Consider the following 25779-nt stretch of genomic DNA (forward strand, 5'->3'; position numbering starts at 1 on the left):
AATGATCAGTCCCTAGAGCTGTTCACAGCAGAACACCAGATATTTCAGGGCGAACCTTTCCTTTGTGTGTGTTTCTATATACATGCACCAGCGTTAACGCTTCAACTTTTCCATTTGTAGATCTTGCGAGAGGCAAAGGAGAGAGAAGAACAGCGGACAGCTACTGAGGTTTCCATGGCTACAGAGAAGAAAGCCCATTATGGGCTACTCTTTGATGAGTTTCAGGGTCTTTCTCATTTGGAAGCTTTAGAGATGCTTTCCAGAGAGAGTGAATCAAAGGTAATGGCCCTGAGCAATTTCCTTTTTTTACAGTTGAGTAGGAATAAAAATGAATATTTCTTTAAACTCTGGCAGATGAGCCCTTTTATGGATTCCACACAAGCATCAGTAAATGAAAGCCAGTAAATGCAGGAAAAACACCTCTCCCTGCCCTCCCCTGCTGTTTCTTTACCCCTTGTGTAGTGTTTTTTATTAAAATAAGAGCTTTCTCGATCTTTGTTGCTCCGAATGACTGAGCCATTGAGAGTAAAAATCAATGGCACTGCGAGGTAGAGCAAGTTTGATATTTTTACACACACACCTTCTCTCTGTGCTGTGAGGGAATATGCCAAACACAGAGCTCCCCTTCTCAAAGAGTGAATTGCTTTCTGTAGTCAGCTTGTCATTAGTGCTGCCACCTTACCTTTTCACACCAAATATCAAGCGTTTCTGGCTGGTGGGTTTACGGTTCTCTTTGTGGCTTTCTTTCTTTTTAAATCAGGTGAAGTCGGTGATAAGCGCCCTCTCCGGAGATGAGCTAGATACTTTGAAGGCCGAACTGGAACAGCTCAAAGAAGCGTTTTCGTTAGCTGAATTTTATGATGATGAAGAGGAAGAAAAGAAGGGTAATTACAAGAATTCCCACTTGCAAAAGTAACAGTAGACTGAATAGCAAAAGTAAAAGGACTGAATGGTGAGTTCAGTCATTCCGTTATGAGTGTGGTGCAATAACACATGAAAGATGGAAAACTAAGCATATGAACCAGTCCATTAAGTCCTATCAATGGTCCATCTTGCCATTATTCTGTTTCTGACAGTGGACAGTTCTCTGGAAGCTTTGCAGGAGATGCAGATAACACAGGCTGTTAATTGACTACTCTGTGCACTTCCAGCTTCTTCAAGTGAATACCTTTGGCAAGATTATCTATGTCATCAGGCTAATCACTGCTGGTATTCTGACTCACTCACTCTTTGAGTCTGTGATCCAAAGCTTGAATGAAGGATATTGCAGTTTATCAGTGGGATCATGAAAACCGCAGCAGAAGTCTTGTGGACTTGTGCAAGAGAAGCACTGCTAAGCTCCCCAGGATAATCTCCTTCATCATTCCTGACATAAAGAAGAAGACCATTATAATGCAAATCATTGAGCAGGAGGCTGTCCCTCTTGGTAGATTTTAAGGAGACTAAGATACCGTATTTTTTGCTCTACAAGACTCACTTTTTCCCTCCTAAAAAGTAAGCGGAAATGTGTGTGGGTCTTATGGAGCGAATGCAGGCTGCGCAGCTATCCCAGAAGCCAGAACAGCAAGAGGGATTGCTGCTTTCACTGCGCAGCGATCCCTCTTGCTGCTCTGGCTTCTGAGATTCAGAATATATTTTTTTCTTGTTTTCCTCCTAGGTGTGTCTTGTGGTCTGGTGCGTCTTATAGAGCGAAAAATACGGTATTTGTAAAGCAAAGCTATTTATACAAAAGGACAGAAATGAGTACAAATGCAAAATTCAAATGCAATTTAGTAAGTTTTGATGTCTATGATTAGATGTAGCATTCAGCACCTGTCATCTCTTGCTTTCAGAGGAGGAAGACTTCACAAAGGAAGTAGGAGATCTCTTTTCACAATTACGAGTCTCTTCAACACCAGCCAAACTAACCCAAGTGAGTGAGTGGTTTTTTTGTCATCTTTTGGCTGTTAGGCATGCCTCACAAACGCTGTTATATTGCGTCTTTGACGAGGAAGTGTGTAGCAGCCACAAAAGGCATCAGGCTTGTTTACACACTTTTGTCTACTTGAAGAAGCCATGGTCCGATCTGAAAAATACAAATATTTAGGTTACAAAACTGTAAAAATAAAGAAAAACTAGGTTTGCAAAACAATAATTACCATGTGGTTAGGGTAGATCAACATGTCAGTGTCCACTTATCCCCAGTGTAAATATGACATATCGGCAAGAGTCGGAAATTGAAAGATAACTATCGCATGTACACAGAAATAATTTCAGATTTGAAACCAGCATTGAAAGAACATATAAGAACAGTTGAAAAATCTCATGCAAAAGAAAATGGGGGGAAAAAATTGTTCCCCAGTATACTGTGCATCCCAAGGGAATACATTTTTTTGCATACCTTCAGCTGTACAGAGATATACATATTTTCAATGCTATACATGTCATGTTCAATGCTATGTAAGTCACTTACATTTATACTCATATTGTACTGCTTTGGCTATGTGTTTAATAAAATATTGAATTCTTGCATTGTGAAAAACAAAGATTATGGTGAAAAGTGAAAAACATGAATTGCAAAAAAAACTAGAGCTTACAGAACAAAACCCACTTCAGATATGAAATCAGCACATTGAAATTAGGTTAGAACAACTGCAGGTGTCAATGCAACAAAAATTATGTTCCCCCTTGCGTAGTTTCGTTCCAGAGGCAGTTGTACTTCCTCCATGTGCAGCATGATCAGGATGGTCCTGCCTCTCCTTTTGGTGATGTGCTGGTGTGTTTCTGCTTCCTCTCGGACAGGCAAGGAACTCCGCTCATGAATTGACAAAAAGCCTCAGCGCGCGAACTGCAAAACAAGAAACGCCGAACGAAGGAGACCAGCAAGTGGGCTCCGGGGATGCTGAGCAAGAGGATAAAAAATCAGTAGAGGTAATCATTTTAACCGAAGGAATATTGCACTGCTGTCTAGCTGTCAATGCGCTTATATAATCTAAGCTCATAGCTGACAGCATGCTGCTTCATGCTTGCAGTTACAATCTCTGCATGAAGCCTGTGGGATGGAATTGGGTGGGAAAGTAACACAATAATTTATTTATCTTTTTCTAACTTCTGCAGGAAGTTCACGCATGTGCGATCAGGAGCCTGGCTGAATTGACAGCTTATTCTATCGAAGCGTTCCACAAAACTGCAGCTCTGGTTCTTCACGGGCAGGAGCAAGAGGTGTTAGCCCTAGATCGGGCCAAAGCCCTTTCACAGTAAGGTTGATCACTCTTGGCCACTCTGCTGTGTATAAGATGATAAGTACAGTGGTACCTCGGATTAAGTACTTAATTCGTTCCGGAGGTCTTAACCTGAAACTGTTCTTAACCTGAAGCACCACCTTACCTATGGGGCCTCCTGCTGCCGCTGTGCCTCCGGAGCCCGATTTCTGTTCTCATCCTGAAGCAAAGTTCTTAACCTGAAGCACTATTTCTGGGTTAGCGGAGTGTGTAACCTGAAGCGTGTGTAACCCGAGGTACCACTGTAGAATCCTTGTTGCTGGCTTTGATACTACTGTTCCATTTCTCTTGATTTTGATATTAGAGAACTATTAGGCCAAACTATACTCAAGAGTTGTATCCAAAGTAGCTCTACACCACTCATTTCGTTGATGCAAAAATTTTTGCTTTTGTAATGGAACTTCTACCCTCTCCTCTTCCCATGCACCCCTTTAATCTGTTCCAGAGCAGATTTGGGGAGCGGAGGAAAGTTTCCTTGTGCATGCATAAATTTTTATGCCAACGGAATAAGTCTATTGCATACTGGCCCCGCTTATGTGTTGTTTTCCTCTGCGTTTTAAAAAATCAAATGCAGCCATGGATTCTGCAGTCTGGAGCAGAGAACTAGGGGTGGGGAAAACAGGGAGGAGGCAGATTGCTTAATACTTCCATCTATTTCATTTGTGAATCGCTTCTCACAAAGCATCTAGAAGCGATTAACAACAAAAACATACACAAAAATAATTTCAAATCCAATCAGTAGCAACCTGTGCAATGGTGTAGATGGAGTTGTGTTCCTGCTGCAAAGGTGGCAAAGTTCTGACTTGTCTTCCTGCTTGCTTGTGGAGCCAGGAGATCACACCACTCCTTTGGGGCCATGTGCTTGTTTTCATTCCACAGGGGACTTTATACTTATCTCACCACCCAAAGTGGTGGATTGATGAGACAGAATAGTGATGTCCATATCAGCCCCCCCTCAGGGGAGGTAAGAGTGTGATGCTGACAGATTATTCGAAATATCCCTGTTCCCTCTACCATCTGTCTTTCGAATACAGGCTTGAATTAAGCTTGAAGGAGGCAGATTCTTTCAAAAGAATCTTAATTCATCAAATCACTTTTGTTTTTGAAGAGCGGTTATTGAAAAGCATTGCATTCAAGGAGGAAATTTTCTTTCAATTTGTGTTTACTGTGTGCTGTTTGTTCTTTCTTAGAATGACCATTGTGTTGTGCAAAGAACTATCGGCTGTATCTAAAGGCTTTGTGACGTGCTTAACAGCTGCTGGGGTAAGAAGTCAAGTTTAAAGAGTTGTTGGACAATGGTATGATCTTACTTCAGTTATCTGAAAAGCTGGATTTCCCTTTGTTTTGCTGTTTTTAAAGAGGAGGCACCCTACGGCCTCTTGTGGCTGCAGCAGTCAGTTCTAGACTTTACTCTCTCTTTATTAAAAGGTTTTTAAAAAAAAGAAAAGAAGGGGGGAATCCATAGGGTGATAATCTAGTTAGTTGTACTCAGAGAGTAGACCAACTAAAATCATTGGATTCAAGTCCATTAATATCATAATATGACTTAGTGAGATAACAGTATTTTGCAAACTGTTGTTTAGCAACGTCTGTGGAAAATGTCCATTTTGCACTATGCTTATTTTAGAGATATCTTCTTGGTTTCTATGCCCCCCCCCTTTGGCGGCTGACATTGACTGCATATTATGAACTTCCTGTTCATAATTTCTGGTAGCCCCCTCAGTACTCTTGGTTCATACTGACCTTTTTCTCTCTCAAGTAGCATGCTCATCTGAGTAACGGACTTTACTTTGTATGTAACATGTTATTGATGTGAAATACATCAGAGCTGCATTTTCAAATAATGTGAGATGGATTATCAGCTAATCTAATCAGTGTATCTTTAAATCATTTTTGGACTGGAGATCAGATAATATTCAAGAGGTTTTGTGCTGTGTTTGGTAATGCAACCTAAAATATCCAATCTTTCCAGGTGGAAGAGAAGGCAGATGTCCTTAACCCTTTAATCACTGGAGTGTTTTTGGAGGTCAGTTGCAATGTAGTTGAACATTTTAGCTAGTTAAACAATGTATATTTTTACTGGCTATGACTTTGTCTGAGGTGGGCTGGCTGATGACTGGAGTGAAGAAAGAATAAGTTGAGAAATCTTGTGTGTGTGTGAGAATATTGTCATAAAGTTACAGCATCTGGTTCATATTATGTAACTAGTTTCTGAAATCTCATTACTGAAAGAGCTAAGTGTGGTGTAATCTTTTTGTTGTGCTGATTGGGTGGCAAGTAGAGGATAAGATGTTGAGAAATATTTCTGACTGCTCATTTAGACTGCGGGAGGTTATGCTGTAAAACTTTAATTTGGATTTTTGGAACAAAAATAATCTTTAATACTCCCCAAACTCTTATGGATTGCAGATGTAGAAAGTATATGAACTATCTGCTCAAATGACAGTGGGAGGAGGGTGGGTATAGCTCTTCAATGAACATTGTATGTAGGCTACCATACATGGCCCTATCTCAGCCCTTTCTCCTAGATGCCTTTTGTTGCATAATGTCCCATTATTCCATTGAAGTGGTTGATGTGGGGAGTGGTGGTTTTGAGTGCTGACCAAATGCTAACCTCTAGAATTAGCAGGCACTCTTTATGGAAAGGGCCCCCCAGCGTAATTGCCTTTTTATGTTCTTCTTTGCAGGCTTCAAACAGTGCCTCTTACATCCAAGATGCCTTCCAGCTACTCCTGCCAGTTCTACAGATTTCTCACATCAAGGCTCGTACGGAGCTAACACAGCAATAACACAGTGCCCCAGCCGGCATAAACCTCCCCGGTTCAGCAAAATAATAGGAGCTTGTAACAAAATACAAAACGTTTTGACTGTGTTTCACTGACCAGTAATAACTTGCTGAATGGCCATCATTTATCTGCCTAGGCTAGCGAGGAAGATAAAGTGCAGACAACGTTGCAAGTTCAAAGTATGGGGCGGCTTTGTCACTGTGCCGGTTAATGTTTTTTCCCCAGAGGTTCCTGGAGAAAGAATCATTAAGGTTGCAATACTGGGCACAGTTACACGGGAGTAAGTTCCATAGGACACAGTGTGACTTCCTTCCAAGTGAACAAACACGGGGTTACACTACAAGTATGTGTGTTTTAAAGAGATTTCATTAAAGGCCTGGATCAGCCCCTTATCTTCCTAGCCTTGTCTCTTTTATTAATCAAACCTTAGAGACAAATTGGGAAGTCTAAAAAAATCACTCTTCAAGTGACACTGTTTCTTTGAGCTTACTTGTTTGGATAGAACAGAAACTTAGACCAGATTTGGCCAATATACTTGGAATGTCTAGCTTTCCAGTGATCGATGAAAAGTAGCTCAAAGAGAACTAGCTAATAAAAAGCTAATATAGGCTAAATGTACGTAGTTGGCGGTCGTATTTTCTTCCTCTTGGCCCTATCCCAAGTGGCTGAATGCTCTTGCACCATTGTATTCAGGAGTGTGGGATCCCTGCCTAGATGCCCAGGCAAAGGTTTGTTGCTGATTCATATGGACAGGCCCCAAGACTTTCAGGACAGAATTATTTTTATAGAATTATTACTTCGCATTGTTTATATCTTGCACGGCTATGGGAAAGTTTTCCTACCCCTTTGTGCTTGCAATTTGGGAGGAACACCCTGAATATTTTTGTATTAAACAACCAAGCAACTTGCTATGATTTGCCCCACTTAGAGAATAAAACGAGTGCTTGACTAGTAAGGGAAAAGGCTTGGGTTGCATCCAATTAAGTCTTACTCATTGAAATTAATGAACTTAAGTCAACATATCTGTTAACTTCAATGGGTCTACTCTGAGTAGGACTAGCATTGGATACAGCCGTTTGAAATGGTATCATGGAGTTGTAGAGTTGGAAGGGTCATCTAGTCCATCCCCCAACTTTTCTCTTATTTTAAGAGTGAATTTTTCGCCATCTTTATCAGGTTTGGTCTATTGCCAGGGTAGTGAACATGGTGCCCTCTTGATGTTGTTGGGCAACATCCCCAATAGAGATGATAGGAGTTGCAGTCCAACCACATCTGGAGGGCACCATGTTGCTTATCCCTGGTTTGTTGTAATATTTTTAGTATCTTTTTCAGCCTTCAAACTGCTCTGATTTCTAAATCCTCTGACTACTGGCATACCCTGTTACTCAGAAAAGCAGCGTTGCAGCAGCACACTCAAAATGGTGGCTACATCAGGGCAAACGTCTTTCAGCTTTCAATAAATGTTCTATTGTTTGCGACAGATTCTTTTTCTACCAAAGAATCTATATTTTAAATATGTATGTTTGTGAAATCTGCACTATATTATATAAAGAGAATAAATGTTGTTCTGTGATTCAATAAAGAGAACGTTTCCCATTAAAACCAGGCTATCTATCCATTGTCTGTAGGATGCAGGCATGCTTACTCCAGGATGGGTCAGTAAAAGGTGAATCACACTTCTTGGTACTGCTCTAAAGCTTGTTCCCTTAAATGTGCTTTATCCTGCAAAGGAGTAGCAGGTAACAGTCTTATGTATCATAGTCTGGCAGTCCTGCATATGGCGTTTCGAAATATAAAGAGAGATGAGAGTATATATGCTCGATAAACTGACTCTGGAACCTGTGAACAGAGAATTTTGCAGAAATTGACAGCTTCTGCGTAAACCATGACTCACAGCAACTGTGTTTTTCATTGTAAACACAAACAAAGGGGGGTGTATTGTTAAATTGCAGGAAAGGGAAAACAATTCCCAAGAGGCATTAATAATTTTAATGGAAAAATCTTCAAGCAACATCCAAGATCTGTAGTGTAATGAGCCTTGCTGGTGGTTCAAGAACTTATAAGGCTTCTCCCAAGGCACCGGGGGGTGGGGTGGGAGGAACTAGTTGTCACCACCTCTTCTCTCCTCCATCCCCTGCACATTAGATGTAATTCTGCAGTTACTTAACATGATTTCCCAGCACATTTTGAGTGTTTTCCTCTTGCTTTTTTAATAGTGGGAACATGCAACAGCAGGTCTCTAAAACTCTTACTTCATGATACAGCAAATATGTTTCTAACTGGGGGATCTTCTCAGCCTCTTTGGGATTTCCTAGTCCCAGACTGGGCTACTTCGCTCTTCCAAGTTCAGACTATTTATTAACTAGCTATTCTGTAGCAGTAATACTAATTTATTTCTTTGGTGCACTCTACTGTTTGTTTCCTGCTGTTGTGAAGCATCCAATTATTGCTACCATCTGCTTTCCCACATAGTTTTGCATTCCCACCTACTCCTTTTTCATGGTTATCCTTCCGCAGAGAAAAAGTAGAACTGTAAATCGGTGCCAAGAAAAGGAGATAGCCGTGGCAGTTGTGAATAAACATCAACAAGATCAAATCATTTTCCCTCTCTTCCTGTGTGGAATTGTATTATGCTCTGGCTTAGCAGGCACTATCCCTCCTGCTGCTGTACTCATAAAGAAAAAAAAAAGAGTATTTATTCAAATGGAATAATGGCGTGTTGTCTCCAGCAGTTTTCCTTGTTAAATCTTGTTCAAATAAAATATAGAGCACTAGAAAATGTTTTGCACCCCCAGGGAAGAGTGGTCAGTATCCTGCTGCCTCCAGGAATTAAAAACAAATCCTTGCTTGGACACAGTGGGAGAGAAATTGCACTGCCAAATGTATTCAGATTAAATGAGTGTGGAGTCAAGTTATATAAGTAGCAGGAAGGAAATATGATAGACTAGCTTCATTCTCAGTTTTGGAAGGGCATGAGCAGGGCTAAGTAAGGGTGGTGTTGCAAAGGTCTCCTGCTAACTCAGGAGGTGGTGCTAAGGGTATCATTCCCCTAAAGAAAAATGGTTATAGATTTCCATCCTTCAGCATATTCAGTAAAAGCTAGTTGCAAAGAAAGTTAAGTTTCACATGTAGCGTTGTGTAATCGTGCATTTGGAGACAAGTCCCACTGGGTTCAATGAAGTGTGCTCTTGAGTAAGTTTGTATAAGATTGAAGTTTGGACCTGACTTATGCTAGCTGGTGTTATTGGGTGGTTGGGGTTCTTTTTTGTATAAAGATACTCACAGAAAAGAATGGTAATGGTCTGCCACCACAGGCTAATCCTAGACTGAATATTCTAGCTGTCAAGTCCTACTTCCAAGGAATCCTATCTTCATCCCAGCTCTAGAAACGTTAAAACAGTAAGGAGCTTTGACTATACTTCCTAATGCCCAGAGGACACAGGACATAAGAAAGTTTTGTGAAATTCTAGCTTAACAATCAACCTTCTTTAAACATAGCTATTTATATTTTACTTGTTTCAGCAGAGTATTGGGTTTCAGAGTAGAAGAGATTCTAAGAGCGACTTTGATGATTATAGGAAGAAAAGAAATACTGACATGAGACTTCATCTATTTATGGGGATTTGAGAGCAGTAAAAGCTGACCCCTTGATGGAGAGGGACAGTTATTTTGTCCAATTGTGAGAGGTGCTGCATCTCTGATGTCAGTCTCTGTAGCCAATCAGAATTTACTTTAAAGGCTGTTCCCACAATCTTAATGCCTTTAGTGGAGGAAAAGTTCAACTCCGTTCATGCTTAAAGGTGAGCTTACCTGATTTGCGCCAATCCAAATCAATATGTGAACCAAAAAACATCCAGCCTCCAAATTCACACTTCTCTGCGTTTTGCAAGGCCAGTGATGTGTAAAAACATATATATACTAGGATAAATTCACACATTAGTGAAAATAACACACAAACTTTTTTAAGACCATAGGTTAAAAAAACACACAACTCCCCTAAGAGGAAAAGATGCATTATTTGGGGACTTGTTAGTTTAGAGATAAGGTGAGTAAGAGGGTGACATGACATGGGTTGGAGAAAGTGGATAGAGAAATATTTTTGCTCCCTCCTAACACTGGAACTTGTGGACATTGAAGCTGAATGTCAGAAGATTCAGCACCAATAAAAGAAAGGACTTATTTATACATTGCATAGTCGAACTATGGAACTCACTCTCCGCAAGAAGCAGTGAGGACCACCAACTTGGATGCCTTTAGAAGAGGATTAACCCAGTTCATGGAGGACAAGGCTATGCATGGCTACTAGCCGCAAGGGCTGTGTTCTACCTCCACTGCCAGAAGCAGTGTGCAGCTGAATACTGGTGGCTTGGAATCGCAGGTGAGCCGAGTTCCATTGTGCCTCATGTCCTGCTTCCCACAAGCATCTGGTCTGCCCTCTGTGAGAACAGGATGCTGGACTGGATGGGCCATTGGCCTGATTCAGCATGGTCTTGTGTTCATTAAATTAAGGGTAAATGCTTTGAAAATAATATAGATATTCTCAGTTTCCAGCATTGACCAATTGTCTCTGTTTCTAGCCATTCCCTCCATAGCTACAATCTAATAGAGAGTTAAGCATGCTTAAACCTATTGTAATCCATCATCTTAAGCAGGGCCTGGGTCTAGGAAGTAGCCCTAAGCCTCTACATTTAAGTAGTTGAACCTGCTTGTAAAGGTAAAGGCAAGGGGACCCCTCACCATTAGGTCCAGTCGTGACCAACTCTGGGGTTGCGGCGCTCATCTCGCTTTATTGGCCGAGGGAGCTGGCGTACAGCTTCCGGGTCATGTGGCCAGCATGACTAAGCCGCTTCTGGCAAACCAGAGCAGGGCAGAGAAACGCCGTTTACCTTCCCGCCGGAGTGGTACCTATTTATCTACTTGCACTTTGACATGCTTTCGAACTGCTAGGTTGGCAGGAGCAGGGACCGAGCAACGGGAGCTCACCCTGTCGTGGGGATTCGAACCGCCGACCTTCTGATCGGCAAGTCCAAGGCTCTGTGGTTTAACCCACCCGCGTCCCCGAACCTGCTTGTACCTGCCTATTAAAAAGTGGATTATGTCATCCCTCGAGACACAGAGACTTGCTTATCTGATACTGTGAGAAAGCATAGCAATATGTTGACTCTGGGTTTTAGGTATGCACCATTTTCAAAAGCAGGCCCTGATCTGAAAGAAAATGCACATGCAAATATGTTATAGAAGAAGTAAGGTGGTTCCATAAAACAGGAAACCTGATGTATGTTGAGTAGGGATTCAGCAAACATAGGCTTGTGTATGTCTGTGATACCAGCCATGTAAATTTGAATTTAAGAAGACAGAACGTGCTATTCTAAAGCAGGGATAGGGAACCTGTGGTTGGACTAGAACTCCTATCATCCCTGACCATTAGCCGTATTTGCTTGGGTTGATGGGAGTTGGAGTCCAACATCATCTGGAGGGTCAAAAGTTCACCGCTCCTGTTTTAAAGGCAGGAAATATCTCCCCAATGCAAATATAATTCTACCATTTGCAGGCCACATAACATCTCTTTTCTATTATGCACCTAAAAAAGCAATTCTGTAGCACTATTTTCTTGTAGCTTCTGTGCATTCCTACACCCATCCTATCCCTGCTGGAGGTCTGGTACTGCCTGAAACAACAATGGCTTCTGACGTGGCCAGCTGTCCACAATCTTTCCCCAAGCCTTGCTGTTATGTAGGCTCTCTTCCTACCTGTACACACTTAATCACATCAGAGTGGGGAAAGGGAAGCAAACCCATTCCCTTCTGTTTTAACGACTGCTCCAAAATTAAAGGGGCAGCTTGGTATGTTTAGTATGCGACTTACTAAGTACAGCATGTAATACTTAAAGAAAAAAGGACAGGAGTTCTAAGCAGGACCAGATGCATCAGATTTAATAAGCCTGTTAAGTAGATTCCATGGAAATCTATCCACTGTCAACAGCTGAGAAAAAATTGAATTCATGTCATATTATGGAGCTGTCAAAAACGTTAAGTGATTTTTCTAACCTGAAACAGAAATGAAGGGTTGTGAATGATTGGCCCCTCAAACAATATGGCTACTGGCCACATTTTCTATAATGAATGACATGAATGTCGTCAGTTATGAACATCTGCTGACAGTGTGGGCTTCATCAGCCAGGCAAGCAACTGGCAATACTCAGAGTGCTGAGAACAAATGGTAAGACTAGAAGCACTTTCTAAAAGTAAAATGTAGTGAAAGTGAAACACAAAGGCGGATTTAGGGCAGTACGATGAGTTCTGAACTGGGTGTTGAGCCTAGCGGGTGCTGCAGGATATCAAAAATATGACATAGTGAATTGATCAGGGTGGAAGGCAAGACGTGGGAGGGTGCCGAGTTTTGGCCTTGCACAGGGTGCCATTGAAATTTGAAAGACTAAAGTCTGCCCCTGTGAAACACATGTGTTACATGTACTTGTGGTTAGGCTTTCTATGATGGTCAAATTAGAAGAGATGATGGAGATTTGCAAGTGGGTCTCCATTCATAGAATCATAGAATCATAGAGTTGGAAGAGACCACAAGGGCCATCAAGTCCAACCCCCTGCCAAGCAGGAAACACCATCAGAGCACTCCTGACATATGGTTGTCAAGCCTCTGCTTAATGACCTCCAAAGAAGGAGACTCCACCACACTCCTTGGCAGCAAATTCCACTGTCGAACAGCTCTTACTGTCAGGAAGTTCTTCCTAATGTTTAGGTGGAATCTTCTTTCTTGTAGTTTGGATCCATTGCTCTGTGTCCGCTTCTCTGGAGCAGCAGAAAACAACCTTTCTCCCTCCTCTATGTGACATCCTTTTATATATTTGAACATGGCTATCATATCACCCCTTAACCTCCTCTTCTCCAGGCTAAACATGCCCAGCTCCCTTAGCCGTTCCTCATAAGGCATCGTTTCCAGGCCTTTGACCATTTTGGTTGCCCTCCTCTGGACACGTTCCAGTTTGTCAGTGTCCTTCTTGAACTGTGGTGCCCAGAACTGGACACAGTACTCCAGGTGAGGTCTGACCAGAGCAGAATACAGTGGCACTATTACTTCCCTTGATCTAGATGCTATACTCCTATTGATGCAGCCCAGAATTGCATTGACTTTTTTAGCTGCCGCGTCACACTGTTGGCTCGTGTCAAGTTTGTGGTCAACCAAGACTCCTAGATCCTTTTCACATGTACTGCTCTCAAGCCAGGTGTCACCCATCTTGTATTTGTGTCTCTCATTTTTTTTGCCCAAGTGCAATACTTTACATTTCTCCCTGTTAAAGTTCATCTTGTTTGTTTTGGCCCAGTTCTCTAATCTGTCAAGGTCGTTTTGAAGTGTGATCCTGTCCTCTGGGGTGTTAGCCACCCCTCCCAATTTGGTGTCATCTGCAAATTTGATCAGGATGCCCTTGAGTCCATCATCCAAGTCGTTGATAAAGATGTTGAATAAGACCGGGCCCAAGACAGAACCCTGTGGCACCCCACTAGTCACTCTTCTCCAGGATGAGGAGGAACCATTGATGAGCACCCTTTGGGTTCGGTCAGTCAGCCAGTTACAAATCCACTGAGTGGTAGCATAGTCAAGACCGCATTTTACCAGCTTCTTTACAAGAATATCATGGGGCACCTTGTCAAATGCCTTGCTGAAATCAAGGTAGGCTACATCCACTGCGTTCCCTTCATCTACCAGGCTTGTAATTCTGTCAAAAAACAAGATCAGGTTAGTCTGACATGACTTATTTTTCAGAAATCCATGCTGACTATTGGTGATCACAGCATTCCTTTCTAGGTGCTCACAGACTGTTTGCTTAATGATCTGCTCCAGAATCTTCCCTGGTATTGATGTCAGACTGACTGGGCGGTAATTATTTGGGTCCTCTCTTTTCCCCTTTTTGAAAATAGGGACAACATTTGCCCTCCTCCAGTCTGCCAGGACTTCGCCTGTTCTCCAGGAATTCTCAAAGGTGACTGCCAGTGGTTCTGAGATCACATCTGCCAGTTCTTTTAATACTCTTGGATGCAGTTCATCTGGCCCTGGAGACTTGAATACATCTAGACTAGCCAAGTATTCTTGTACTATCTCCTTAGTTATTCTGGGCTGTGTTTCCTTTGCTGAATCATTTGCTCCAAATTCTTCAGGTCGGGCATTGTTTTCTTTACCGGAGAAGACTGAGGCAAAGAAGGCATTGAGGAGTTCAGCCCTTTCTGTGTCCCCTGTTTGCATTTCACCATCTTCTCCTCTGAGTGACCCCACTGTTTCTTTGTTCTTCCTTTTGCTACGGACATACCCATAAAAGCCTTTTTTGTTGCTTTTAACCTCTCTAGCAAGCCTGAGTTCATTCTGTGCTTTAGCTTTTCTGACTTTGTGTCTACATGTGCTGGCTATTTGTTTGAATTCCTCTTTGGTGGTTTCCCCCCTTTTCCATTTTTTGTACACATCCTTTTTTAATCTTAACTCAGTTAAAAGTTCTTTAGATAGCCACCCTGGCTTCTTTAGGCACCTTCCATGTTTCAGTCTCATTGGTATTGCCTGAAGTTGTGCTTTTACTATCTCCCTCTTAACATTCTCCCTTTTACTATCTCCCTCTTACATTCTCCCTAAACGTATTTCCCTCCCCCCAAAAAAGCACCTTCAGATGGAGGAGGAGGGAATTGAGACTGGCAGCCTGGTGCCCAGGAAGGAGGAGAGGGTAGTTTGCCAATGCAAATGTCATCTAAGCAACTGTCTGCCCTACAAAGGGAAATATACAGGCGCTTGTGTTTTCCCTAATGTGACAACAGAAGTCGGTGTATAATAAAAAATTTCCTCCATGCTAGCAGTGGGCAACACATCACCTATTTATCTGCATGGAAAGGCAGATCATCAGATAAATAGTGACCCTGGAGGGAAGGTGGTAGGTGTCATACTGAAAAGGAATAGGTGTGTTGAATACAGTTTGTGGTTTTGAATGAGGTCATTCTAGGAATAGTACTGCATACAAATCCACACCCCAAAGATGCCTTTTGTTAATAATAAAATAGTATACTACATTATTCCTAGTTCTCCATCCTAACGTTTCATAATGAAGTGGTATTTCTGGGCAGAAAGCAACATAACGGCTTCTTCCTCTGGCTTCTACTTTATTACTGCTTTGGACCCTGATAGGCAGTTTGCCCTTGCAAAGCAAAGAAGCTGCAAGTGAAACACAAGAGGAACATGCCAGCAAGTCACTTGCGCAGATGGGATACCTGTTGCTGGAGCAGCAGCCACCTAGAGCAGACAACAAAGTCCACAGTGAAGTTGCCTAGCTCAGAATATTTGTTTGTTTATGGCCTGCAGGGAACAATCCTTTAAAGATGCTGATAGAGTCATACCTTGGATCTTGAACGCATTGGCTCCTGAACAAATCGACTCCTGAATGATCGAAACGTGGAAGTGAGTGTTCCAGTTTTCAAATGTTCTTTTGGAAGCTGAACATCCAATGGGGCTTCTGCGGCTTCCAATTGGCTGCAGGAGCTTCCTGCAGCCAGTCAGAAGCTGTGCTTTGGTTTCCGAACGTTTTGGAAGTCAAACGGACTTCCGGAACGGATTCCATTCGACTTCCAAGGTACGACTATATTACATGCCCCAGAGATGTGTAGATGTTTCTATCCTTGGTTCAGATCTTGGACCAGCCACTCTCATCCTGACCTACCTTGCAGGATTGTTTTGTGGATCAAAGCTGTAGGGGTATATATCTTATATGCTACCCTGAGTTCTTAGAGGAAGGGTGGGATAAGAATGAAATGAGTGAATAAACTCTACGAGCCAGGAGAGAACTCTGGGACATCCCCCCGCAAAGTTGATAAATAAAAAACAAGTTCTTGAATCAAGAGGAGATTTCACCCATCACAGAGTGAGGAAGCCAATGCTGAGACCTGCAGCTTACACTACACTCCTTCAACCAGCCTGCTGACCTTAGGAGACTGCTATCCCTTAAGGTTAGCAAGATTCAACTATCACTGCAATCAGCTCTTGTATGTGGAATGGGGAGTGGGGAGATGCAAGACGGTCCTTTGACTCAGGTGGCCAATAGTATTGGGCTGCCCTGCAGCTGACCACCATTTGATTCAGTGGCTTAATTCTAACTGTGGAGCAATAAGGGAAAGATATCTCAAATGTGACGCAGAATTGTTCTAACTGCTTTGAACCAGACCTTTCTGGTAGAAGGTATGCCAGGATTACTGAATGAGGTTTGCCTGAGCAAGGACAGCATCTACGAAAAGGACACTCCCTGATTGTGTGCGGTGCCTGGGGTGGGTGGAACAAGTTTTTCTTCTTGTCCATGTTGCAATATGGGAGGAGAGAGCACAAATGACAAGGCGGCAGGGACGGAAGTTCCATAGGTCAAAAGAACATTGGAGAGGCAAGGCTGCTTTTCTTTCTTCCCTACCAGGTAAGCTTGCTTTCCTTTACCTGCTTTCCTTTTCTCCCATTAAGAAAATTTAACTTGATTCTCATTCTGTGCTTATAGAAGACACTATATTTTGCACGTGCATTTTGAAGGAGTCTATTGATTTTAGGCTGTTTGCATTACATATCACCTACTGAACTAAGGTTTGGGACATTTTTGCCTTGTGGTATAGGTTCTTCACCTTTTAGGGGGAGAAAGATGCTGTCTCAGTTGTGGATTAAGACTTCACCCAGAGACAAATCTACAGGAGAAGTAAAAGTTAGGGCTTGCCAGATTTGCATAGGAAAATAAGCATATGCAGGATGGTGAAATTTGCATTGACTTTATGTGCCTGAGTTCCTCTGTAGTGGTTTTGCTGGTTTATTCAGCCTTAGCTGGGGAATCGGGAGGAACTAAACTTTTCCTCTTTTGCTACACAAAATTAGTCAATTTGCTTATCCAGTGCTGGCTAATCTGTCCGTGTATGTTATATAGTGGTGGTGGTTGGTGAGGCCAAATAACAACAGGCAAAACCAGATTCTTTTGTATGTGCTAGGATGATATATACTCTCTCAAGGCAAGTCTCCTGAAGACAATTTAAATCAGGGTATTTGGAGCAACCCCATGGTTGAAATATTTAGTCTCCCATGTAAAAATCCCCTTGCCTCCAATAACCTTTTCACAGTCTTTTTCTCCTGCCCCTTCCAAATCCTTACCAGTCCCCTTGATATACTGGGAATGTGCATTGTGTGGCCTTAGGAAACAGGTTTAAATACTAATACATCTACATTTCCTCCCGGCAAGAGCTGCATCACGACTGAAGAATGTCTTCCATTTTAAAAGGTGGGTCACTTTTGCTTTGCATCTATACTGAGAATACATCTGTTAACAAAGAAGAAATTACCTGAGGCTGGGTGAGGTGGTTGCCTCAGGCGGCACCTCTCAGGGAGCATTACCCTATTCCGTTGCCCAGCTTTGCCGTTGGTCTTCCCGGCCTCTAGGGGCAGAGAGGGACTGGTGGCAAAGCTCTGTGGAATGCCTCCCCTCCTACTGAGTCAGTGAGAAGGGTTCTATCACCTGGTAGTGTGGTGGGGCTTTGCACTGGCTTCCCCTGAAAGGCTATGCAAAACCCCTTGGCCGGTGGGAGGGAGGGGATCTGGAATGGATTTCCCCCACCACCTAGCAAGGGAGACTTCTTATGAAACTTGTTCCCCCATCGTGTGGGCAGCAGCAGGGCATTTCACCTCAAGCGTTGGAACCCCTTGGGCCGCCCTGAGAAGTTAACATAATAAAAACTCTCTCATATCACCAGCACCTGTTTCCAATTGTGCAGCATTCTGCAAGCCCAATTGCTATGTTCTACATCAACTGTCAGAGTCTCTGAATACCTGCTGCTGTGAACCACAAGTGGGACATGCTTTCAGGCTTCCTATGGGCAACTGATTGGCCACTGTGATGAGTCACTGCACTGGATAGGCCTTTAGCCTGAACCAGCAGGGCTTTCTTATGTTCTTATGGACAAAATGCTGATGTTTGGCATTCTGAAATACACCTGATCCCTACATCTCAACAGAGCAGAAAGTGTCATGAACAGCAGTTACGATACTGAAGCCTTCAAATACTCAGTGTCGTATCTGAGTTGCTCCTGTAGTTTCTAATCTTCGGAGATGAGTGTGTAATGCCATTCATAAACTAAAACAGGCTATTTTCTGGCAAGACTAATATGCCCAGCTGGTCTGTCCTCCTGGCTTCCTGAAGGCTCAAGGCTGACTTTCCTTTTTCCATATTTCTTCTCACTTCTGTTCTGAGGCCATCAGAGATAGGCATCTACTTGATTATAGATCCTCTGTGAAAAATCCAGACAGTAGAATTAGTCTTTTGTAAAATGTACAGCTAATTTCTTGCTTTTTTCCTACTAGTACACTACCAAGGGTTAGCCAATATGATGCCCACCAGATGCTGTGAACTCCAGTTCCCATCAGCCCCAGTCAGAATGGCCCATGGCCGGTGGTGATGGAAGGTGTAGTTCAGAACATCTGGAGGATACCTCAACTATCCACTAAAGCAAGGATAGAAACTAGTTGCTCTCCAGATATTGTTGGACTACAGCTCCCATCATCTCCCATACTGGCTGAAGCATCCAATAGCATCCGGTGAGCTATAGGTTCCCCATCTTTGCAAAAAAGCATGGATGACCAAGTTGTGGCATATGCAACTGTGGTTTGTGGCATTCCTAGACTGAAGGCTGAAGGGCCTTTGGTAAAGTGCCTATAGCAGAGAAGCAGACCTGCAAAGCCTTGGCATGTGGCACACTTGGCAAAAGCAAGGATGGCCACCACTGCAATAGTGTTTGGAAGTTTTCTTGGCTGGGGAATGCAGATGAAGGTGATGCATCTTTGTCTGCACTTTGTAAACGTCACAGCATCCCTGCTTCCTGTTTCTCTGTTTTCTTTCATCTCATAACCATTAGTGTTTGGGAGAGACGAGAAGGAAAAGGAAAAAGAAAAGGAAAAGGAAAAAAGCAAGAAAGAGGGTGACAAGAAAGACAAGAAAAAGAAAAAGGAGAAAAAGGTAAGAAAAAGGATGCTGAATTAGAGGTGGCTTTTCTTACAGCTGGGAGGCATGTCTCCACCCAATGCACATTTACTTGCTTGGTTCCCTTCAAGTCCCTCAAGTGAAGCTGTCACCTGTTCATGAGTTGTCACCTGCGAATGTCTCAAATGCACACATCTCAGCTTAACTCTGAAGTCTGATGTAAGGTGGTTTCATCAAACTACATAATAGATACAGACTGTGGTGATTGTCAGGGTGCACATGGCTTCAAACATCAGTGGTGAGAGAGCACTGGAGTCGGAGTAAATGGTTATGCATACACACCTTCAGTCTCTTTCATTTGGTGAGACAGATGATTCCTCAGTACAATGTCCTGAAAGCCTTTGAGTAGTTTTCAAGTAAGTTTTACTTAGAGTAGGCAGTGGCGGAGTTTCATGCTCCAGCACTGGGGGGGTGGAGAGCAGGCGTGGGTGTGGCTGGCGTTCATCCCGGGGGTGTGGTGCACGTTCTGGGGGCATGGCCTGCTGCCTGCGGGGGTGTGGTGCCCAGCATGGGCAGGGGGGCAGCTGCGATGGCACCCCACCAGGGTTGCGCTGCCGGGGACGGTGCGTTCCCCCTGCCCCCAGCTTCCTCCGCCAGTGAGAGTAGACCCATTGAAAGTAATGGACCTTAGTCATGTTCATTAATTTCAGTGTATCTAGTGTGAATAAAATTCAGTTTACTAGTACTCTTAAAAACCATTCCAAATGCCCGACAGAATGATGGTCATTGGCTAGCTTTGTATATCCTGATGGATGAATTTGCAAAAATCAATACAGTAAACACAATCCAATTTTATGAAGTAGCATGAAAATCTTTAATAGCTCATTCACTGTCTGTGCCATATGAAATCATCACATCGGAGCTACTGCAAGCTCGTTTCTTCTGCTCAGATGGCAGAACTATTTATCACTCTGAGGCAGCAGCTGCTCCTGTAAAGCTGCATTGATCCAATTAATTACATGATGTTGCAGTTTGTGAGAATTTGTCCTACAATGGGAGTTCAAATTATAGGTGATGTCAGTGGCTGCAAAGGACTGACCACATTCTACCAACATCCTCCACGAGGAATACATTTACGCAGATCAGGAAATTCATTTATTTGTGTAACACTTCAAAAAGATATATACAGTAGTTGCTTCACTTTTATATTCTCTGTGCCAATGTGAGTCTAGGTGGCAAGAAGAAAGATATAGGAATGTGAAGGGTAGTGAAAGTTTGGAATAAAGGCCTATGACTGGAGGTTATGCAAGAAGGCTTAAAACTCAGAATCTTTTACAGACACAGGCTAAGATTGTGCGTCTTGGTAAACCACTGTTGAGAAGAAGTGTTTATCTAACTGTGAGGCTCCCACACAGTGGGTCTGCAAGACATGACATGCCACAATCACTATTTGGCTATGATTCATCACTTGTTTTCTTAAGACCTTTGAAAGCAATGCAGTTCAGCTGACTGTTTCTTCCCTGCTCTGTATGTGAGTCAACCTGGGCCCAGCTTGGATAACTAAAGGGAAATTTTTAATGGGGGAAAATGCCTACAGAACTCAGCATTTAATAGGGAGATAGAAAGACGCTGTTGCGAAATGTAGGGAAAAAACAGCTGGATGGGTGTGTAGCATCTTTCAAAGGGCACATGATGAGTGAGCTTTTAAACTAGAATGAGAGTGCAGTGATTTTTTTTACCCTTTAGAATCCGCTTTCATGTCCCCACATCACAGCATAGAAGTCCATGACTGGCACAAAGTGCATCGACATGCATTGAAGTCAAGATGCTAATTCGGCCCCAGGTGCCTTCTTTCAGATACCTTCTCATACTGCAAGATGCAGTAGGCTTTGTTCATTTATGTAAGCTTTGGCAAATGTCGAGGATTCAAAATCTCAAAAGATTCCCACCCATTTATCGGCCACATTTTTTAAAAAAAACATTCCCCAAATTTGCCATATGTCTTGTGATGGTAGGGATGGATGGATCTGTCGATTTAGGTTCTCTGGTTTCTCTTTCCCCCCATTTTGACTGCATCCACCCAGTCCGTGACGCTGTATAGCTTTCAGCATAGACTGACAATGCATCTCCTTACTCTGACAGCCGAGGAATGTTGTTTTTATGACCTGCCTGAAAAGTATGGCTGTTTGGGGTTGGTGGTTTTTAAATGGTTGCTTTTGTTTAAATTTATGTTGTTGTTGTGTCCTTATGGGGAAGGGTGGGTAAGAAATTGAAGAAACAAATATACTGACTAGCAGCAGCTCCCCATGAGTCTTTCCCAGGCCTTTCTAGAGCAGTGTTTCCCAACCTTTTTTGGGCAAAGGCACACTTGTTTCATGAAAAAAATCTCGAGGCACACCACCATTACAGCCCCGTGACATCAGCGCGCAGCGTCACGCCGGGAGGGACGCACGAAAGTGTAAGTTTCAATTTTTCCCCCTCCCCCTTGCCTTCCTTCTGTGCCAACCGCCAAAAAGCCAAGAAAAAAGCCAAGACTTTAGGGCAGCAGGTCGACACGGAAGAAGCTCCTACCTAAGGACAGGTGCGACGGCCGTGTCCTCTTCTGCCACACTTGGCAGCCCTGCCTCACGGTCGTGACTCCCACCCTGATTTCTCCCCGCAGGTCGAGCGGCACAGGCAGCCCAATGTGTCCAGCCCAGACACAAGCCCCGCTTCCCCACTCTAGATCCTGAATGCGACCAAGTGCTCTGGACTCCCAAGCAGGGTGGGAAAGAGGACTCGCATCTGGTAGCCTCCGGGCTCCTCGCCTGCTCGAGGGATGGCATTGCAGGCAAGCTGCCGGCCGTCGCCATCGCCGCCCCCTCATGCGAGTGGACCTGCCCGGAGTGGTGGGCCGGGGGAGGCTCGCTCTCTGTGGGGATGTGGCCCGCACACGCGGCCCCGCTTCCTCCTGCCCAGGGCTGAGCTCCTTACCCGCGATCTCGGTCTCGCGCATGCGGATCCCACTTATTCCGAAGCTCGCGCCACTAGCCGGGGCTCTCACACCGTGCCAGGGCGAGGCGGCGCGGCCCACTGACGTCATCGCGGCTTGCCGCCGCCCTCGACTTCCCTGTTCCCTCCCCTCCCTCGGGTCGCCGTGGTTACCGAGGACTGCAAGCTGCTCGGGCGAGCGTGGGGCATTAAGTGGGAGAAGGAAAATTAAAATTAAAACTCGCCTGAAGGACGCCTCTCCGGATATGAAGCTATCTTTCGAATTTTTTAATTTTTCCCGCGGCACACCAGGCAACGTCTCGCGGCACACTAGTGTGCCGCGGAACACCGGTTGGGAAACACTGTTCTAGAGATACCAGGATTGAATCTGATACCTTCTATATACAAAGCTGTTTTTTGCCATAAGCAAGGGGGATGGTTGTGGCTCCGAGGCAGAGCAGACGCTTTGTATGCCAAAGGCTGCAGATCCGATCCCTGGCATGTCCAGGGTAGGGCTGGGAGAGACCCCTTTCTAAAAACTCTGAAGAGCTGCTGTAAGTCAGGGGAGATGATGCAAGCCAGGTGGACCAATGGTATGTTCCATGTGACTGCTAAGTTCTGTGTTCTGTACCACCGCTGGTCTAATCGCTTGGTTTTTGCTCCCTAGCATGATGGGAAAGATGATGACAGCAGCAGCAGCTCAGACAGTGATTCTGAAAAGGTAATTGGATGCTTGGTAGACTGAATGTGAAGGGGTTCAACTGCTGGCAGGTAGGTAGGGATGCTGAGGCTGAGGCTGATTATTATTTGGTCCCATATTTTAGCGGACAACACTTTCCCCTCCACCTTTTATCCAAGTTAAAGATAGAGCCACTTTCTAAATATGTGCCTTTCAGTAGACCTGCTGGAAAGCTAATTGGCAGCCCTGCCTGTATTCACTGCCAATGTACTAGCAGCAGACACGCTCTAGTCCTTCACAAAGGTCGTAAACCTTTGTCTGGGCTGTACCACTTCAGACTTCAATTGGGGACCTTTATGTAGCAAGGCACTCCGTGGTATCAACAATCATCCATCTCCTTGACATGCCAGTTTATGCTGTGGGGGTTTCATTGTACAGTGGTACCTTGGTTTACGAACTTAATTTGTTCCTGAAGTCCATTCTTAGACAAAACCTGTTCTTAAACCAAGGCGTGCTTTCCCTAATGAGGCCTCCCACTGCTGGTGCCCTTCCACTGTTCGGCTTCCGTTCGCAAACCGAAACACTACTTCCAGTTTTGTGGAGTTTGTAAACTGAATAGTTCGTAAACAGGGCTGTTCGTAAACCGAGGTACCACTGTATGGAGAATTACACAATCGCATAACACCCCCATCCACACCCAATGGCAGTCTGAAGTGGTACAAACCAAATGAAGGTTTTAGTACCTCTGTGAGAAATATTGGCATATTTATATCCCACCTTAAGATTGGATGATCGTTAAGGCGGCTTACAGTAGACTGCAATAATGTATGGACATTTACAAGCCTGAAACCCACACCACACTTTTAAGTCCTGTTGCCAATGGATGGTCAGTCGGCAGATGATTCCTTTGAAGTCCCAGTGCAACTGGCGGCTGAAGCTGAATGTGTTTTTTCTAGCAGGGAAGGGGGTAAGCAGTTTCCTATAATTGCTCCTTCTTTGGCTGGTGGATGGGCCAGACTGCCCTCCTTCTTGCTATCATCACCCTGTATTTGCATGCTCTGGGCAGATACAGTGAGAAACTGTGTGGTCTTAGGTACAAAAGCACTTGTGTCTCTGAAGAAAAGAGAAGCAATGGCAGTGAGGATGAAAACTTTCCCTGATAAAAGATCCCTTCTTGAACTGACAGAAGCTGCTGCTTTTTGGAATGTGGTTACCATAATGAAAGGTGAAAGAGGGTTGAGGGATTGTGAAATGTTCTTCAGCTCCAAATTACATTCTCTCTTCTTGTATGCCGCAGGCTCGCAGTGGTGACAAGAAGAAAAAGAAGGAAAAGGATTAAATTTGGGGCAGCCAACAGCTAGCAGAGGACATGAGCCGAGTTGCCTAAGAATGTCTTCAGGGCATTTGGAAAGGAAGAAAGAAGTGTCTGGGTTCAATGCATGTAAAACGGAGTGTATTTGTTTTGTTTTCCATTAAAACTTAATACTCTGCTTAATGCTCCCTTCATAAGCAAGCTGCTTCTAGCCTTAGTGAAAGGTGATAATAACTAAATACCATTGTGGTAGGATTCACATTGTGGAATACCCTGTTGCAGGAAGGATCAGCTCTATAAAAGTGAGGTAGCAGTGCCACCAGCTGGTGCTACAAAACTGCTGCATCTATACTCTAAATCTTATCTAACGGATGCTTTGTCAAGCCTTTTTCAGCATGACTCCACAGTGCCCAACAGAAAACAAAAATGCATTAAGCATGCATGCTAGGCTTCTGGCACTGGTTAGGTAATTATGGAACGTGGTCCAATCGTGTAATGGGACTTTCCCACCTCCCCCCGGCGTCTCCCACCCCACAGTCCCTAAACTTGCTCTGGAAGGTTGGGGGCAACCCCAGAACAGAAGACAAGAAAGGACGCAGATTTTGCATATGCTAACGGTTATCTGCACATGTAGAAACAATTACTGGATCCCAGGCAAGTCAGGATTCCTGACCCCGCACCTGGCACATGAAGGAAATATAATATGCATTCTCATAAGGTCTCGTCTCATGCTCATCAAACATTTAGCCAAACACGTTTGAACATTCCTGCTGAGTTTGTTCTTAACTAATGACTACTATGGGTATAAAAAAAATTGCTTCACAAAGTGGGGAGGGGAGGATACTGGAAGAGACCTGTGCAGGAGCTGCAAATTAGAAGCTACTATATTTAATCCTAAATGTCGAACAAGTGTTCAGATGAAGTTGTTTGATCCCTAACAAAGCAGAGAAGATGTTAGGGGTCTCAGAGCTCATCAAAAAGTAATGTGGGAGCGAGAGGGGAAATAACATATGAGATATCTGAAATCATAGAACTGTAGAGTTGGAAAGGGAGCCCGAAAGTAATCTAGTCCAACCCCCTGCAATGCAGGAATATCAACTAGATCATGCACGACAGGTGGCCATCCAACCTCTGCTTAAAAACCTTCCAGGAAGAAGAGTCCACTATCTTCTAAGGGAGACCGTTCTAGTGTCAAAGTTATTCCTGATGTTTAGTTGGAAGCTCTTGCAACTTGAATCCATTTTACATAAATGAAGCATGTCTATAAAGTAGAAGAGGGGAATGTGTTTTGTTGTGGGTTTCTCTGATTCCACATGTGGAGACTCATAGACTTGGATCAGCTAAGTTCCAGTTGCTACTGAGCTCTGAACTTGCTTTGTGGCAAGTCACACAGGTCTCAGGCAGTCATTTCCCTATGATTCTAATGTTGCAGGGGATAAGTTTGGTTATAGGCTTTCTTTTTTCTTTATATTTGTATTCTTACCTTGAAACCCAATTAGAAAAAATGTTTTTGTTTTTTTAAGTCATGTGGATTGACAGTAGAAATGCAATTTGGAGAGAAGCTCTTTGTGCTTTTAGGCATAGATTCATTTATCATATTTATATCCTGCCTCCCCCCCCCCTGCTATGGGATTGGAATGAGCTAGATGACCTTCAAGTCCCTTGCAGCTTAATGGCTCTAAGGCTCTGGGGTCTGGACAGCAGAACTATTCACGTCAGGGGTAGCCAATGATGTTGGATTCTCATCACCCCCAGCCAGCAAGGTCATGGATGATGGGAGTTTGGAGTCCAGC

The 25779-nt window shown here is 43.7% G+C and overlaps 1 protein-coding gene and 1 long non-coding RNA gene across 3 annotated transcripts in view; both read left to right on the forward strand.

Annotated features, from left to right (window-relative positions):
* The window catches only part of FAM114A2 (family with sequence similarity 114 member A2), a 20286-nt gene extending 12638 nt beyond the window's left edge, over positions 1–7648 (forward strand). For both annotated transcript variants that reach the window (XM_081181125.1, XM_081181126.1), the window contains 8 exons: positions 121–279; positions 761–884; positions 1833–1912; positions 2782–2910; positions 3097–3236; positions 4451–4523; positions 5233–5286; positions 5948–7648. In XM_081181125.1, the coding sequence (XP_081037251.1) occupies positions 121–279; positions 761–884; positions 1833–1912; positions 2782–2910; positions 3097–3236; positions 4451–4523; positions 5233–5286; positions 5948–6049 (861 nt within the window). In that variant the 3' untranslated portion in view covers positions 6050–7648. The remainder of the gene's footprint in view (positions 1–120; positions 280–760; positions 885–1832; positions 1913–2781; positions 2911–3096; positions 3237–4450; positions 4524–5232; positions 5287–5947) is intronic.
* An 8725-nt stretch (positions 7649–16373) lies between these two features.
* On the forward strand, positions 16374–24164 carry LOC308580033. The gene is made up of 5 exons (XR_014004676.1): positions 16374–16493; positions 17295–17333; positions 18961–19061; positions 22663–22716; positions 23972–24164. It is a non-coding gene; the product is annotated as an uncharacterized lncRNA (long non-coding RNA).
* The last annotated feature ends 1615 nt before the right edge of the window (positions 24165–25779 follow it).

This window comes from Podarcis bocagei (genome assembly GCF_964188305.1).
Source record: "Podarcis bocagei genome assembly, chromosome: 2".
Taxonomy (NCBI): domain Eukaryota; kingdom Metazoa; phylum Chordata; class Lepidosauria; order Squamata; family Lacertidae; genus Podarcis; species Podarcis bocagei.